The sequence below is a fragment of the Rhipicephalus microplus genome, chromosome X (genome assembly GCF_043290135.1).
Source record: "Rhipicephalus microplus isolate Deutch F79 chromosome X, USDA_Rmic, whole genome shotgun sequence".
NCBI lineage: Eukaryota > Metazoa > Arthropoda > Arachnida > Ixodida > Ixodidae > Rhipicephalus > Rhipicephalus microplus.
Genome location: NC_134710.1, coordinates 418,093,733 through 418,111,878, shown reverse-complemented (window position 1 = coordinate 418,111,878; position 18,146 = coordinate 418,093,733). Strand labels below are relative to the sequence as shown.

General features: G+C 43.0%; 1 protein-coding gene across 1 annotated transcript in view; it reads right to left on the bottom strand.

Moving 5' to 3' along the window:
- Positions 1 to 18,146, bottom strand: part of LOC119160989 (uncharacterized) — a 73,160-nt gene that overhangs the window by 26,005 nt on the left and 29,009 nt on the right. Inside the window, exons 3-7 of the mRNA XM_075880313.1 lie at positions 13,052 to 13,137; positions 12,875 to 12,978; positions 8,041 to 8,064; positions 7,919 to 7,954; positions 3,166 to 3,558 (exon numbers count right to left, since the gene is read on the bottom strand). Of these exons, the coding sequence (XP_075736428.1) occupies positions 3,166 to 3,558; positions 7,919 to 7,954; positions 8,041 to 8,064; positions 12,875 to 12,978; positions 13,052 to 13,124 (630 nt within the window). The 5' untranslated portion in view covers positions 13,125 to 13,137. The remainder of the gene's footprint in view (positions 1 to 3,165; positions 3,559 to 7,918; positions 7,955 to 8,040; positions 8,065 to 12,874; positions 12,979 to 13,051; positions 13,138 to 18,146) is intronic.

Sequence of the window (18,146 nt, the reverse complement as noted above, 5' to 3'; positions counted from 1 at the left end):
AACGTACATTTTTTCCACTGCGAGATAAGTGAGCGCACGAGTGAGAGTTCCTTCTCACGGGACAAAATACGGGTGGGAGATGAGAGCGCGCGCCGCCGCGTCGAGACGATGTGGTGACGCGTGCTCATTGCGCCATCTCTCTGGTAATGCTGAAAACACGCCCCACCGCGGTGGTCTAGTGGCTAAGGTACTCGGCTGCTGACCCGCAGGTCGCGGGTTCAAATCCCGGCTGCGGCGGCTGCATTTTCGTTGGAGGCGGAAATGTTGTAGGTCCGTGTACTCAGATTTGGGTGCACGTTAAAGAACCCCAGGTGGTCAAAATTTCCGGAGCCCTCCACTACGGCGTCTCTCATAATCATATGGGGGTTTTGGGACGTTAAACCCCACAAAGGTAATGCTGAAACCACGACAGCAGTTCTCCCGAGATGCCCATCGCCAGCGGTAAGTAGTAGATATAAATAGCTTGCCATTTGAACGGTCAAGGAGGTGCTCCTTCGTGGCTTGGTGGCTAACGCCTCGAACTCAAAATTCGGAGATCGGACGTTCGATTGCGCGCGCTGAAGTTTTTCTTTCTTGAATTTTTTTCTTTTTTGTGTGTGTTTCCGTATACATAAATACATATACATATACGGTGAACGATGGTCGAAGCCGACGGGAATATCCAGTCGAGAGTGTCCATATAATTTATGACGCAATAATGTCGCGATATATTGGTCGCTTTTAAATAGAGCGCTCTTCACCATGCCGATCAGAGACCATGGCTGAAAGAACACCCGGCCACACCGAGCTCGCAGGCGTCACCCGCTCGGGGTTCTGGTGAAGGAAAAGAAGAGGTGTTCTGAGATTTCTTTGGTGTTCGACGGACTCGCGCTTTTCACAAAGTTACTTTACTTGTGGGCACAGGTTCACCCTAATGAATAGGTTTGTTTTATAGGCGTTTTTGCTTTAGTATTGCTACAATATTACGAACAACGCAACAATTGGCAACAAACGATTGCGAAGCAATGGTGGTGAACCGTATACGTAAAACGAGAGAATGCTAGAGAATTAGAAAGAAAACGACGGCTACGAGATGACTGCGACGCAATGGAATGTCCACGCCAACGACAACGTGCACGTGTCGTGTCTGTGACTGTGACTGTTTGCGCTCTAACCTGTATGCGCTCACAATTCAACGTATAGAAATAACCTAGCATCGCGTAGCTACAGCGCAGCTATCGCTCAGAAAGGAAAACGTCATCTATTTTAGGTCTACAAATAACCTACAAGCAATCAGATTAGTCTTCAAATACTCCAGTTTCACTCTGTAAAGCCTCACACGGCTCAGTGCAAACTTCGTTTTTTGATTTTTATTTAGTATTATCTTTCGCAGTTAATATATCCAAGACGATTGTATTGTGTTTGAAAAGATTAGCTTAAAATCTAAAAACTTTATCGCGTGCCCTGATGGCAGTCTCTTGGGTCAATCTCAAACATTACTGCATGTTTTGTATGAGTTTAAAAGATCACATTTTACGATTTCTCTGTTAGCTAGGTTCTTCAATTTAATGAAATAAAGAAATAAACAACATACCTTAAGACTTTGTGCACTTTATTTTTAATTAAGAAGTTGGAGAAGGGTTGACAAATATTGAAAGGAAAATCTGGCGCCAAACCAGGTTCATACTGGACCCTATACAAATTTCGCTCTTTTGCGGGAACAAGACGTCGTCAAATTCAGAAAAAATGGGTGACAAGCACATGGTTAAAAGTGACCTGAGGAAGTCACAGGAAGGAGACAGGCATTTTAGAAGAGGAATATTCCGTTTTTCTAAATATGTTTCCAAACCGCTATGAAGAAATCCGCATGAGATACTGAATAATTAGGTCTATAAAGTCTAGGGAGATTGGTGGTGTTAGCACAAAGCTGTTTTCGTGCTTGTCGCTCCAAGACACGTATAGCTAACGGGTTCACTGATTTCTCAAGCTATGTGTCACAGGAAGGCTTGTTACGCCTACCAGACGTACCGAATCCCTTTGAACCAGGACGTACAGCATACGTTGACCGGATAATCTGCAGCATACAACAAAAAAGTCACAGCTTTGCCGCAAAGGCGAAGAATGAACGCGATAGCAACAGGATGGAAGGTCGTGCTAAGAATGGCAAGCAGATCAAAACGTGCCCCGCGTTTCTCACGCACAAATGCCGCACGAAACGTACTCACAGGTACACATGAACGCAAATAAGCGTCTCAGTTGTTACTTCGTTGTGTCTGAAAAGCGCGCCCTTTTCGCAAACGGAGACTGTGCAACAATTGCAGCGATGCGCCCGGTAACAACAGCAGAATCATTCCGATGAAAGCCAAACTCCAGCCAAGACGTGCAACCCTCCGCACTGCGAGATAAGCAAGCACACGCGTCAAACCTACCCCCTTTACACAGGGCAAAGTATGCGTGAGATCTAAGAGCGCGCCGACACGATGGGACGATGCGTCCTATGACGCCATCTCACTGGTAAGGCTGAAAACACGACAGTTCCCCCCGAGATGCCCATCAACAGCATTAAATGGTAGATATGCCTTTTGAAGGTTGAAGGAGGTGCTTCTTTGTGGCTCAGTGGCTAACGCATCGCACTCACAATTTAGAGGTCTCACATTCAATTCCGGGAGCTAAAGTATTTTGGTAGATTATTATTTCTTTCTTGCCTTTTTATATAGATAAATCCGTATACATATACAGTAAGTAATAGCGATGCCAACGCCGACGCCGATGCCAGAGGTAATATCCAGCTGAGATTGTTCATTTATTCGCTACTGCAATAAACATATAGAAACAATTTTTCAAGTATACACCCGTTATGGGCTTGCGTGGCGACCTTTATGATGTGCCTTTTTATAAATGCAAGGATTACTGTCCGCCAACAAATCTGTATGACCTCAACAGTAGTATAGCCAGAAATTTTGTTGCTGGATGAAAGATTGATTTCACGCGTTTCACGCTTTCACGCGAAAACATGCAAACAAACGCGTTTCACGCGTTCGTTTGCATGTTTTCAGGTACATTTCCACACATACAAAATTTCCAAACCAGGGGGGGGGGGGGCTGAAGTCCTCTCCCAACGCTACTACTGCACTAGCTACGCCAGTGAACGTCTTTGGTTAACATTACTGCATTCTTCTCACCAACCTGAAAGCGGTGCATGAGCTGATTGGCCGTGGGCGTCATGGCATTCACGCCTGCCGTGGCTATGCTGTTGAATGTCTGCAACGTTCGGTTGAAGTTATGTACCACTGTCTGCAGAGCGGCACCTGATGTCACCGACTTGGACATGTTGCGAAACGCTTCGCTGGCCGACTGCAATGTTCGCTGCAAGGGTTCGGTGCCTTGTGCGCCACCAGAATGTGGCAGTCGCAGCCTCTGGAAGCTGTTCTGCAAAGCTTCCAGGTTCTTGACGATGTTGCCGTTCAGTCGGTGAAGGGAGGAAAGGTTTCGCAACGCAGTGCCCAGCTCACCTACGTCCCTGATGCGCAGGTGATCTGTAATATTCGACTGGACGCGGTCGTACAGGTCTCGAGCACACTGCGACCGAGAACAACAACAGGCGATGCTATGAATAAATGATGATTACGCTACTGGTAGAAATTGCGAAGCCAACGTGCTAGACTTCACGCAGAATAGAAACTGCATACAATAGATGGCTTGTTACTTTTTTGCATTATTATAGTTAAAGCTGCCGCACCGATTGAGGCCCTTCGTTTTATCTGCGTTTTAAGACGCTGTGTCATCGAATACACACACGCAGATTTCACTTGAAAAGCATAACTTTTGTCGAAAAGTGGCACCATAAAAGAGTAGTAAATGCTTTCACACCAAATGGCGGTTACTTTTCAGTATAAGTTTGTGGAGTATAACAATAACGTGTCCATATTAATGTTCAAATTTCTTCGAAATGAACCAACCATGGAGATCAGGCGTCTCAGTGTACTAAGCACTGAAACAAATGATACGTGTTTCTAGGAGCACTAACGAAATGGTTGAAAACTAAAAAATTATATTCATGTTTGCGTAATCAGTACGCATGCACCAGTACTGAAGTGTGAATCTGGGTATGGGCTCCTGGGTAATATGTTGTCAATGCACTTATTGTTTCGATAATTGCGACCATGTGTTTTTCAATTCGTCTGGAACTACGAGTATTCACAAATTCAGATATTGACAGCCGTGAACATCGAAAAGAAGAAAATGGTATGCAGATATTGACAATTATACATCGGGTACATGGGCACCGTGATCATGAGAGTGTTAAGTGAATGCTTTCGTGGTATCTTGTATCGTGACATGAATAAGTAAGGTCATTAAACGTAGAATGCACCAACCCAAATTTTTTTATTGGTCTACGAATACATCAATATGGCAGCTCCAAAGCCCACCCGTAAGGAGGTCTTTAAGCTGCATAGTAATGTGTAATAGTAATCTGCACAGTAATCTTTCGTGCGGGTCACGAGCATGAACGGAACTTCCCAAACTGTGTTTGTGAGGTGCGGTGAGGGGTGGTTTATGTGTTATGAGGTTATCTGTGTATACCTCATAATCATCATCCTGCACCTGCAGTAGCATTTCAGGCAAACAGCCAGGCTAACATCGCAAGCTTTAATGTGGAAATATATGAGCGCACAAGGTAGAAGGAAAAACACTCGACAGGAAAAACGCTCACTTACAACTGAAATATTATTAGAAAACATTCATTGCACAAAAACACAAACGCGCAGGTGCTACCAACTATCACTTCAAGGTTCCACCCCCCTCCCCCAAAAGAAAAGAAGATATACGTTTATCTACTTCAACAGCTCAAAAAGACACCTCTTTTTCACTTATTGATACCAAAAGAACACTGATACACGTGCTTTCATTCGCCCTAATCTGTTCTGCTTCCATGATTTCTCTGGTCAGTTTGTGCTTTGATTTGCCAAGAATTCTCATGCTGCCAATCTGCGGATCGCACCCACAATCCTTGCAGTGCATTGAAAAGTGCGTGCCACTTGCGAGAACCTTCAAGGACGTCGCATGTTCTCGGAGTCGATCATTTAAACAACGTCCAGCCCAGCCGATGTACACTTTTCCGCAGCTCGAGGAGATTATGTACACAACCATTGGAATACACAGTACAAACAGCGTGGCATGTTTTTTTAGTGCAACCGCTCTTGTTCACCGTTCTATGATTTCCTATCATGGGGCACAGTTTTGCCAGCTTGCAGGGAGCCTTGACAGCAACGTGTACTCCGTGCTTGCGCCCAATCTTCATCAAGGAGTATGAAATCTTGTGCACATAGGGCATAGCTACAACCGTTTTTGTTGGCCTTGTTTTCGCCATGTTGGCGGTACTTAACCTCTTTAACCTCTTTAGCATGGTACTGCCTACTGCCACAAGCAAGCTGTCCGGGTAACACGACCTGAGCAGGTGTCTTACTTGATTCCGGAAACTGCGTTCCATTTTTATGGACATGATTTGCTGAGTGATGAACTAAGGCAGGAATTAGGTGTCGCCTTTTTCACTAGCTTGCTGTGAGAAGATTCGAAGGGCAACAGGCCCTTTTTTGACCGTGGGGAAAACTCCCAGCAAACGTAACCAACTGCACTGAAATCAATGTTAAGATCTGAAAACTGCAAAGCCTCTCTGGCTGGTTTTTCATGTGTGAATGACATTGAACTTGTGCATTGTTTAGAACACCCCAAGTTGTTGGTTCCTACTGAAGTGGGTGAACAGTTATCCTCTATGTTTCACATCGCTAGGAGGTCGTCAACATATCTGTAGACATTAACTATAGGTTGTCCCACGAGCTGATGTAGTAGCTTCCGGTCAAATTTTGCCAAGAATAATTCACAAAGCACAGAGGCCACACAGGACCCAATGCATACGCCCTTCCTTTGGACAACTGTCAAATCATCAAACTTTAGAACGATTGCACACAGATAGCACTGAAATCTTGCAAATTTGATATTTTAGAAGCATTCTTTTTGGCCATGACACATAAAGTCATGTGTCCCCTACGAGCCATTGTCACTGAAAAGGGGTGTTGGTAGCATCTCGTGAGCTTCTAACTGCAACGACACCTGAACCTATTGGCTCCTGATGACCCCTTTAAACTGAAGTGTTCAGACGTACTGGTGAAAGACCTGTTGTGAGGCATGTGTGGTGCTGGGTATTGTTTTTCGGTTGATGTCGAAGAATTGATTTATTCTGTCCCGCACGATAAACTGTTTAAAACTACACGTAAGGCCATTGACTCTTTCGGGGTAGTAAACTTTCAAAACAATGCACTAATTAATGTAGATAATTTTATCGAGCTACTTCAGTGCTACTTGTGTGCAACCGTTGTGAAGTTGGATAATTTGACAGTTATCTAAAGCAAGGGCATACGCATTGGGCCCTGTGTGACCCCTGTGCTTTGTGAAATATTCTTAGCAAAATCTGACCGGAAGCCACATGAGCTCGTGGGACAACCTGTAGTTAATGTCTACAGATATGTTTATGACTTCCTAGTGATGTTAAACATAGAGGATAACTGTTCACCCAGTTCAGTAGTAACCAACATCTTGGGTTGTTCTAAACAATGCACAACTTCATTGTCATTCACACATGAACAACCAGCCTTGTAGTTTTGCTGTTTTTAAGTCTTAACATTGATTTCAGTGCAGTTGGTCACGTTTGCTGAGAGTTTTCTCCACGGTCAAAGAAGGGCCTGTTGCTCTTCGACTCTTCTCACAGCAAGCTAGTGAAAAAGACGACAGCTAATTCCTGCCTTAGTTCATCATTAAGCAAATCATGTCCTTAAAAGTGGAACGCAGTTTCCGGAATCAAGTAAGACGATTACTAAGGTCGGGTTGCCCAGACAGCTTGCTTGTGGCAGTAGGCAGCAGCATGTTAAAGAATTTAAAGAGGTTAAGTACCGCCAACATGGCGAAAACAAGGCCAACAAAAACGGTTGTAGCTATGCCCTATGTGCACAAGATTTCGTACTCCTTGATGAAGATTGGGCGCAAGCTCGGAGTACACGTTGTTCTCGCGGCTCTCTGCAAGCTGGCAAAACTGTGCCCCATGATAGGAAATCATAGAACGGTGAACAAGAGCGGTTGCACTAAACATGCCACGCTGTTTGTACTGTGTATTCCAGTGGTTGTGTACATAATCTTCTTGAGCTGGGGAAAAGTGTACATCGGCAGGGCTGGACGTTGTTTAAATGATCGACTCCGAGAACATGCGACGTCCTTGGAAAGTTCTCACAGGTGGCACGCACTTGTCAATGCACTGCAGGGATTGTGAGTGCGATCCGCAGTTTGGCAGCATAAGAATTCTGGTCAAATCAAAGCACAAACTGACTAGAGAAATCATGGAAGCAGAACAGATTAGGGCAAATGGAAGCACGTGTAACAGTGTTCGTTCGGTAGCAATAAGTGAAAAAGAGGTGTATTTTTTGAGCTGTTGAAGTACATAAACGTATACCTTCTTTTCTTTTGGAAGAGGGGGGGGGGTGGAACCTTTAAGTGATAGTTGGTTGCGCCAGCGCGTTTGTGTTCTCCTGCAATGAATGTTTTCTAATAAAATTTGAGTTGTAAGTGAGCGGCTTTCCTGTCGAGTGCTTTTCCTTCTACCTTGTGCGCTCATACATTTCAGCATTATGTTGTACCAACTGGCCAAGCATTCCACTATATCGCAAGATTTTTCATTAGAACATTTACCTCTATCTCTCAAGTGACATAGGGTTTCCATTAAACCATATAATGATGCACCATCGAGTGGCTTCGCAATTAAAACGAACGCTTTTTTGCCGATGCTAGCTTCCAGGACAACATTATAAAGCGGATGTAAGGTAATAAAAAGTAAAATTGCTCATATATAGTTTTAAGCCGAATGTGAGCAGAAGCAGCTCTTCAAACTTACCTTGTTGAACTTCACAATGTCTACGGTGTTGTTTTCCTGCAAGAAGTGAATCACATACACTCTTAACACCGTTCCTTTAAAGGTTCAGCTGGAAACTCGTCGATAGACGCAACTGCACTCACCTTTGTTGCTCCACGCTTTAGGCACTGGGGGTATAGGAAAAAAAGAGTAGACGGAACGTGTTAGTGAATATTTACAATTTTCATATTGGAGTAACGAATTGTATAGAATAACGTCAATCGCACCCTAAAGGATTCGCAATGTTTCCTTTTGGAATATGGGTCTCGGAGGTGATAAACTTAACTGAACCTGTACTTCAAAAGCTATACTAAGGATGGCGCCCCATTCCTTGATTATAGGAAAATTAGTGTACTGCTAGATTTCATGAGACACGGTGTGCAGCGCCTTGGACGCCATCAATATAGTGTCTTTGTGTGTGCTACGAGCAGCCGTGAGGACAACTGCCTCTTTGTAGATGTCTATGAGTTGCGTCGTAGCTGTGGTTGCAGATATGCAGGTAAGACTTCAAAAAAGCGCCCCATTAAACTGATTCCAAAAAACTTAGCCATTAAAATAACAAATGTAAAGGCCTTTTTTTGCATGTGTGAATTGAAAGTTAAACCGCAAGTGTTCCGGTTTACTGCAAGAAAATGGCCGTACTTGGTCACAATCGAAAAATTGTGAATTAGATGAAGAATGAAAGGCAAGTAAAGTGCAGTCTCTTTCGAAACTTGATAGCTCACGTATAGTAGTAACTAATCCCTTCACTTGACATTACTTTCTACTTATGAAGTCCCCCTTCCAGTAATTCGAGTGGCTTGTTTTAACTCCTGTATACGGCAGTTTATTCCACTAAAAACGAAAAAGACTAATCCCAGTGTTCTATGGATGAATCGCGACATTCTCCACTTATCAAGCCGTGTGAATCGCCTCAGGCGATCTAAACGTAACAATAACCCTGACACTATCACCAAGTTCAATCTCGCGAAAGAGCTTCGACAGATGACAAACTCGGCTAGGGATTTTTATTATCGGGTGCAGCTTCAAACTCTGCTTAAAAGTGATCCCAAAAAGTTTTGGCGTTCTATCCTTCCTAAATCAACTTTACCGTCTTCATTCACCTCTGATGGCGAAACATTATGTGACGCAGCTGATATATCAAATGCCTTCAAGGACTATTTTAGTTCCAATTCTTCTGTTGACAATAACACTGTTCCTCCCTTCCGAAATCGTCTCTCTAATATCTCCATTGGGAATATCACAATTACCGCTGAGGGCATTCTGAACTTTATATTGAATCTGGACGTAAAAAATGCAATGGTCCTCATTGCATTCCCAATGTATTTCTACTCCGGTATTCCCAATTGTGTGCTCGGTACCTTGAAATTATTTTTAACACATCGATCCACACCGGTAATGTTCCCTCGTCCTGGAAAATAGGTAATGTCCTTCCTCTTTTCAAATCCGGCGATAAGCACTCCTTTTCCAATTATAGACCAATTTCATTAACCTCATACTCTTGTAAAGTTCTTGAACACGTAATCTTTAAACACATCATGAACTTCCTCTAGTCTAATAACCTTCTGTCCAATTTTCAACATGGGTTTTGACGCGGGTTCAGCACGTTGACGCAATTTACTGCCTTTTCACATGACATTTCCATGAACCTTGACGCAGGATATCTGATTGATGTCATAATTATTGATTTTTCTAGAGCCTTTGACACTGTTATTCATTCAAAACTCTTGCACAAATTAAATAAGATCCTTAATAACCCACAATTAGTTCACCGGATTTCTTGCTTTCTTTCGAACCGTTCTCAATTTGTGTGCTTTGATTCCGTTGCTTTTTTCCTGGCCAAAATCACTTCGGGTCTTCCGCAGGGCTCAATCCTCGGGCCTTTGTTATTTTCGCTTTATGTTAATGACTTGCCTGATATTGTTCATTGTAAGATTCGTTTGTACGCTGATTATTGTGTTTTATATCATGTAATCCACTCGCCCAGTGATCACATCCTTCTCAACGATTCATTTGAATCTTTCTGTAACTGGTGCCGTTCCTGGCAAATGAACATTACCTACAAAAAAACTGTGTTCATGTCCTTTACTAATAAATTAGTTCTTTCAGATTTCAACTACTCATTTAATGGACTCTCTTTGCTGAGAGTTTACCAATATAAATACCTTGGCGTGCTTTTCACTCCTAACCTGTCCTGGTCTCACCATATTGATTACATTACTCCTAAAGCGCTAAAAAAACTTTGTTACCTCTGGCGTACTCTATCTGCGGCCCCTAGCGATACAAAACTAACTGTGTACAAGACCCTTATCCGCCCCGTGCTCGAATACGCGTCACCTGTATGGAACCCCTACAACCAGTGCGAAATAAAACAAATAAAATCGGTACAGAAAAAGGCCATTAGATTCATCTTCAGGCGTTATGACTCTGCTTTTTCACCTACGTCACCATTACCATCTTTGAACCTAGCTCTACTTTCATCGCGAAGGAACATTGAGTCTCTCAAGTTATTACATTCTATAATTTATTCGACGTGCAAACTTTCAAAAGATCTCTACTTGAAATGTTCCAGACCTTCTTCAACACGCCAATACCATCCTTTGAATATGACACCATTCTACGCCCGTACTAACACGTTTAAATTTAGCTTCTTTCCACGAACTGTTGAACTTTGGAATAACTTATCCGGTGACATACGTTCTTTGCCCTTAAATGAATTCTTGTTATCCGTAAATACACTTTGACAGTTTGTTTTTTCCGTTTCACTGTTTACTGTGTTTACTGTGTTCTCTTCCTTGCCACCATGTCTTCATTGTGCCACCATGTGATGCCATGTATTGCCACTTTGTATTTTGCTTTCCTTCGCATAGTATTACACCATGTTTTGTACCGGCCTGTTACCCAGTCCTGCCATAGCCCTTACGGGTTGCAGTATGTAAAAATAAATAAATATATAAATAAATAAATAAATAAATAAATAATTTAAGTGACACGTCTATTAAGACCCTATGAAAGACACTCCAAATTTGGCAAGCTTGTTCTGGCATGATCACTTCGCTTAAGAGGCATTATAAAGTGAAATAGTGTCTTTAAAAAGCTGTCACCCTACTCAAAAATGATTTTGTTATCATTCAATAAGCCTAGTTCTTACGAACCATGCACGAGATGTGCATCGCACTTGGTTTGAGGGGCAATAACAGCTGCGCACTAAACAGGAACACGAAACAAAAATGTGCAAACATGACAAGTGCTACTGTGAATTTGAAAATTTACTGCCTAAATGGCTCAATACACACTTCAAGTATGAATGCGCCTGCAAGTAATGAAAAATCATGACACCAGGTTACGGGTTATTTGATTGAGACAAAATAACTATACAAAGAACGCGAAATTGTTATCACACCAGAAAAACGAGGTGAATACGAGCCTTAATATACATAAAATAGCTTTTTTTTCATTTTTGGAGTGCTATATTGGAGGCGGATTAAATTACTCTTGAATGTCTCGTTTTCTGAGGTACTGCAGAGTCTTTCCTTTTTTTTATGGCCACAAATCTGCCGCCCCAATTTAGTATAAAGCCAACAGGTGCCGCTAGAGGCGCAGCTGTGCATGCGAGGGCACGAGAATCTTGGTATTGCGGTGGTGGTGTGCGGGACACCCTTGGTATTTAGCCTTTCAATGTTCGCGAAGGTCGATTTACTTTTATATAGCTGGTTTTAACACACAATTTTGCGTAAATGAGTACCGAGTACTCACACATCTTGAATCGGGTACCCAGGTTTAAATAATATATTCGCTCAAAACATTCTATGACATGTTCTGAGCGACTACAGCAAAACATGCATAGTCAAAAATACTTTGCCTTTCGGTAATTATGTTAAAAAGGAGTGAGTCAGCGAAGAGAGCCTATACGGTGCTGTACGTCTGACGTAGAAAATGTGGCGCTGGCCGAGTTAGAACTTGTTTCGGTGAAATTTAAATCGCACGTAGCGATAAAGCCGAGGCGCCGATGTCTTTCGTGCACATACGCGTGCATATCGATTCAAAATTGCAATAACCACTGTGTACACTCGGCGACAACGTTTCTCGGCACTGAAGGGGAAGCTACGAAGACGGAGCTTCTGCACATGTAGCACTTCGCGAAGTGGTTCGTTTGGGCCCACGTCTCGTAACGCAATGGAAAGTGACAGCAGCGCACGATCAGCGTTTCATGTAGACGCAGGCGCCGCTAAGCGTTTGAGGTGCACGTAAAAAGGTGGGACTTTCTCGCGCGTTCAAAAATGTGCTGTCACAATGAATAAATTAAAGCAAGTAAGACTATCCTAATGGTGGGAGCTGCACCCTGTCTCAAATAGCTTCACGTACAGAATAAAGAGGGAACTTCTATATTTCTTAGTGAAAATACGGGCGCTTTTCTGCAACTACATTAACTGGTGGTAGGATGCCCGTGATTAGGCTCTGTATACCTTCGCTCCAATGCCAAGAAAAGTTGTCGCCGAGTATAGCAGCGACAAGGCCCACTTTCATATTATGCTCTGCTTCTTGTTACTCAGTTAACCAAACGCGCTTTTTGGTTCTTTTTTTTCTTGTAAACAAAACCACCCGCTGGCACTCAAAACATGTCCGGAATGATCATCCCCCACCGACACTCCTGTGTTCTAAGAAATAAGGCAGCAGATGCACAGAAAGAACCACAACCACATTAGCTCATGTTGCACCACACGAGGGCTTCGTTACCGAACACAGCCCCCTTTGGCTCAGTAGCGGCCCATTGCGGTAGCTTAGGGCAGCACATGAAACTGTCCCATGGCGTGACGGTGATGTTTTAGGGCCATAAGAGAATATAAAGAAATTTGGCTTTAGTTAATCTTCGAAACACGTTTGACTGACGGCACCAATAGTGCATATACCACCAAGCTTCGAGTGCAGTTTCGGTACCTTCGAAAATTCTTGAAAGCCATGCGTGGTAATTTCGAAGCTCGTTCTATTGTCCAGGCGAATGTTGTACCTGTGGGAACTTGCGTCCTCCGCCTGGGAGTCTTCTGCAGACGAGCGAAGGATCAAGACGAAGAATTAAGATTACAGCAGCGGAAATTGAACATGGAGAGCACTTACCCGACCTCAATCCAACAATAAAAATGGCTGTCACAAGGGCGAACTTGAGCATATTGGCTAGCATAGTCGCCATGGTAACGGTTTATCTGGAAGCAGTGTGACAGATTTATATCAGCGGGTAAAGTAGTAATATTTTTCTCGTAGAGAGAAAAGGTTGCAGCTAACGTGTAAGATATATGTAAAAAAAAATGAAACATTGGACGGCCAACTCCACAAAAGAGGTGCTCGAAGATCCATAATCTGAATAATTCATTGATTTGCGGGTTTTAATGTTTCAAAATGACTGTATGATTATGAGAGACGCAGAATAAGAATCTGATATGAACAAGCTAACCGCACCTTTTCTCTGAATACTGGTTGGACATTAATAATAATTCCAAACTCCGTAACTATAATTTTCCTGTTTGCTTTTTAAAGCTGATGATCGGTGATAATGGTCACAATGCGACTAAGGACAAAAATGACTGAAAGATAAGAGTGTTAGAAAGGCAAAAAAGAATCGGTGCACCACCTTCATTGTTAAAGGGCGACTAGCTATGCCCCACCCTTTGCTTCAGTTTGAGTAATGATTAAGATAGTTAACGGATGACAATAACCTCGTAGACACTTTGTTCATAAAGTCATTAGGATGTCATCACTGATCTTTTGTTGCACTTTCTGGCGTTACATGGAGACTCAGTTCTTTATTCTTTATTCTTTATTCATCAGATACCCCGCAGCACCCGAAGGCGTTATAGCAGGAGGGTTACATCAATAAATGACGTACATCTCCGTTCACCGACACAATACAACTTTGTTCACACATAAATAACTGAAATACATTTTCGTTCACACACATAGTAGAATTTTGTTCACACATAATACATCTTCGTTCAGGTTACAACACGGGTTTACAGCAGTGAATAAAATATACCTTCGTTTCCACTATGTACTTGCATTTCAGTTATCCTGTTCCACTGTTTAATTGTTCTAGGAAAAAAATGAATTGGCATACATGTTCGTTTTAGCTGGGTATTCCCGAATTTCGCAACTATGATCAAAACGTTTTGAAGTGCAATGAGGGTTGTGTAGGTATATTTCTCTATTAATTCCAGTTTTATTGTAGTAAATGCAGTAAAGAAATTTTAATCTCTGCTTCTGGTGGCGGTCAGAAAGACACTCCCATCCTAGCTCAGCCTTCATTGCAGTGCAGTTCTCCCCCCTTCCGTACCGTCCCAAGACGAACCTGGCAGCACGATTTTGTAATTGTTCCAGAGCAGCAATGAAGGTTACCTCGGCGGGGTCCCACTCGACACAACTGTATTTTAAGATAGGTCTGATACAAGTAGTGTATGCCATACGTTTTAAATTCACATGCGAACATCGCAGGTTTCTTTGAATGAAATTTAAAGCCTTACCAGCTTTGGCTATGAGAGTGTCAACCTGAGGCCTCCATGAACATTCACATGATAGTATTAAACGTAGGTACTTATATGTACTCTCTTGCTTCAACTGTACATTGTTCAGATGGTACTGTGACTGAAATGGTTTCATCTTTTTGGTAAATGAAATATGTACACACTTTGTTATATTCAAATTCATTTTCTATTTGGTACACCAGCTATAAATGAGCGATAAGTCTTTCTGAAGTGCTAATACATCATTGTGGGCACGGAAGCGCGATGGAAAGAACAGCCAAAGGCTTACGCACCTGTCTTTTCGTCTTGCAGTACGTCGCTGTTTTCGCGGCCGGCGTACCAGTGGCTGGTCTACGGGAAAGCTTCGCGCTCTCGGACGGAATTCGTGAAGCCGCCCCTTCCCCGGATCTTCCATTATCGGACGGAATCTGTGCTGTTGCCCCTTCACCAGACCTGCCAGAAACAGCTTGCTGGGACCTGACCAACATCGTCGAGCGCCACCTGCAGCACCACCAGTGCGCAGCTGCGACATCAACGTCATCTCGTCCGGATAGGATAAGACCCAGCATCGAGCACTATCACTGCAGTGGGCACGGAAGCGCGATGGAAAGAACAGCCAAAGGCTTACGCACCTGTCTTTTCGTCTTGCAGTACGTCGCTGTTTTCGCGGCCGGCGTACCAGTGGCTGGTCTACGGGAAAGCTTCGCGCTCTCGGACGGAATTCGTGAAGCCGCCCCTTCCCCGGATCTTCCATTATCGGACGGAATCTGTGCTGTTGCCCCTTCACCAGACCTGCCAGAAACAGCTTGCTGGGACCTGACCAACATCGTCGAGCGCCACCTGCAGCACCACCAGTGCGCAGCTGCGACATCAACGTCATCTCGTCCGGATAGGATAAGACCCAGCATCGAGCACTATCACTGCAGTGGGCACGGAAGCGCGATGGAAAGAACAGCCAAAGGCTTACGCACCTGTCTTTTCGTCTTGCAGGTTAGTTACCTTTCTAAACTGCCTTGTCGTAGCTTCCGATCTGATGAACCCTTTATTGTTGTGCTTCCGTGCCCACAAGCCGTTCTCTTGCCTTTTTGTTCTTTGCTACTACTTCTTTGTGGGGATGTAGAAAGCAACCCAGGTCCTGACAACTTAGCAGAACTAGTGAAAACGATGAAGGATTTGAACGAACGTACAAAAAGAATGGAATCAGCGCAAACAACAATATTGGACACCGTATCTGTGTTAAAAGAACAACAACAGTCAGTTTCAGAATCAATAAACGAAATAAAGGACAGACTGGCGAAAGTTGAAAACCAAACCTCCGTTTTCGAGCACTGGCAGCATGAAATGAAAGAACTACGCACCACTGTTGAGCGCCTTGAAAAAGACACTAGTAATATGCATTCGCGTCTTGATGACGCAGAGGATCGATCGCGGAGAAACAATCTTGTCTTTTATGGAATTCCAGATGCCGCAGATGAAACTTCTTCGGAATCGGAAAAAAAGATCATCAACCTCCTGACTAATACTATCCAAATTGATGTCACAAGTTCTGATATATGCCGCGCTCACAGAATAGGACGCTATGATTCAGCGAAAGCTCGACCACTTATAACGAAATTTGAAACATTTAAAAAGAGAGAGCTGGTTTTTTCAAAACGAGGTTTGCTAAAGAGCACTGACATAGCAATGAGCGAAGATTTTTGTCAAACAACGCGCAACATAAGGAAAAAACTAATAGAATACGGTAAATCAAAGACCACGTCCTTCAAACTTCGGTATAAAACGCTGACATTCGATGGCAAATCTTACGGATACGACGAAGCGAAGAACTGTATTTTCGAAATACACAGAAAAAAACCCACACACGAGCATGAACGTAGCAGAACTCTTCGCTCAGGTCGTAGGTTACCGCCGAGTTAGGGACATCTGAGGGGAGGAACCATAAACGAGTGCAAGTGTTCAGTCCTTTTTACCAACATTCGTAGTTATTTTCCCAAGAAAGATGAATTCTGTGGTATTATTGATGACTGTAACGCCGACATTATTGCACTGACAGAAACCTGGCTAAGTAGCAAAATAACAAACCCCGAACTCTTTGAGTGTGCAAACCGTTATACTGTTTACCGAAGTGACAGAACTGGTAGGATTGGTGGTGGCGTCTTGCTCGCTGTTAAAGAATCCATAAATTGTTCTCTTGTGCCAATCAACTCGAATTTAGAGCTTATTTGGTGTTGCCTAACAATTAGTTTTAAGAAAATATTATTAGGTGTCTGCTACAGATCCCCATCAAGTGACTCATCCTTTTGTGATGACATTCACGACAGTTTAAATGCGGTTACCATGCGTTTCCCGGGAGTTCAAATTATACTCTTGGGTGATTTTAATTTTCCTGACATCATCTGGTCTCATTCGATCCCTTTTTCTAACCCCTCAACGGCTGAAGCCAATCGGTTCGTTTCAGTTTGCTCTGACTTCGGCTTATCCCAGATAGTCAAACTTCCAACACGTGTAACAAAAAACAAATCATCACTCCTTGATCTGATTCTAACGACATCAACTGATAAAGTTTCTACAGTAACACACATGCCAGGGCTGAGCGATCACGACATCCTGCTCTTCACGATTACAACACCTCATCAAAAGATAAAGCGACAGCGGAAAAAGATTCGAAATTATAAAAAAGCTAATTATGAGGCCATCAACAATGAACTGTGCCTGTTTCTGGCCACTTTTTTACCTAGTTATCTAGAACGCTCCGTCGAAACTAACTGGTTCATTTTAAAAAATAAAATCGGTGAGCTAATAACCAAACATGTCCCCCTTCGGACTGTTTACGCTAACAATAAATCACCATGGTATAGTACATATTTGAATCGATTATCCAATAAGAAAAAACGTTTATTCCGCACAGCTAAACTTCACTCAACACCGTCTCATTGGCTAACATACAAAAACGCTGCAAGCTCATATCTCATAGCACTAAAATCAGCCAAAGTCTCCTTCCTTAAATCCACGCTTCCAAACTTAATACAGGCTAACCCAAAACGCTTTTGGGAGATTATCCGGGGAAATGCTCATAAAAATGGTATATCACTGCTGACAAGTTCTGGGGGCCCTGTACCGGAGCATATGTGTTCTACTCTGCTCAATGAAACTTTCGCTTCGTCATTCTCATCACCTAACCTTCCCGGTCCGATGCCTGAGATCCATCCTACTCAATACCACTCAATGCATCCCATAATCTTCAACTCCACTGGTATCAAAAGCATCATTCAGAAACTAAAATCTAAAGCATCATGCGGGGTAGACGAAATCAATGCAATCTTTTTAAAAAACACTGCTGAATATTGCTCAATCATACTAGAACATATTTACTCGCAATCTTACAACTCGGGTACCTTACCGTTTGACTGGAAAACTGGCAGAGTCATCCCTATTTACAAATCAGGACCATCCCATGACCCACAAAATTATAGACCGATTTCTCTTACATCAGTGCCTTGCAAAATTATGGAGCATATAATTTACACACATCTGGTTAATTTTCTCGAACATAACAACTTCTTCACAGCTTCGCAGCATGGATTTCGCAAAAACTTTTCCTGTGACACTCAGCTCATAGCCTTCACTCATTTTCTCCACTCTAATCTAGATGGCGGTTTTTTAACAGATTGTATATTTCTCGACTTCTCTAAAGCATT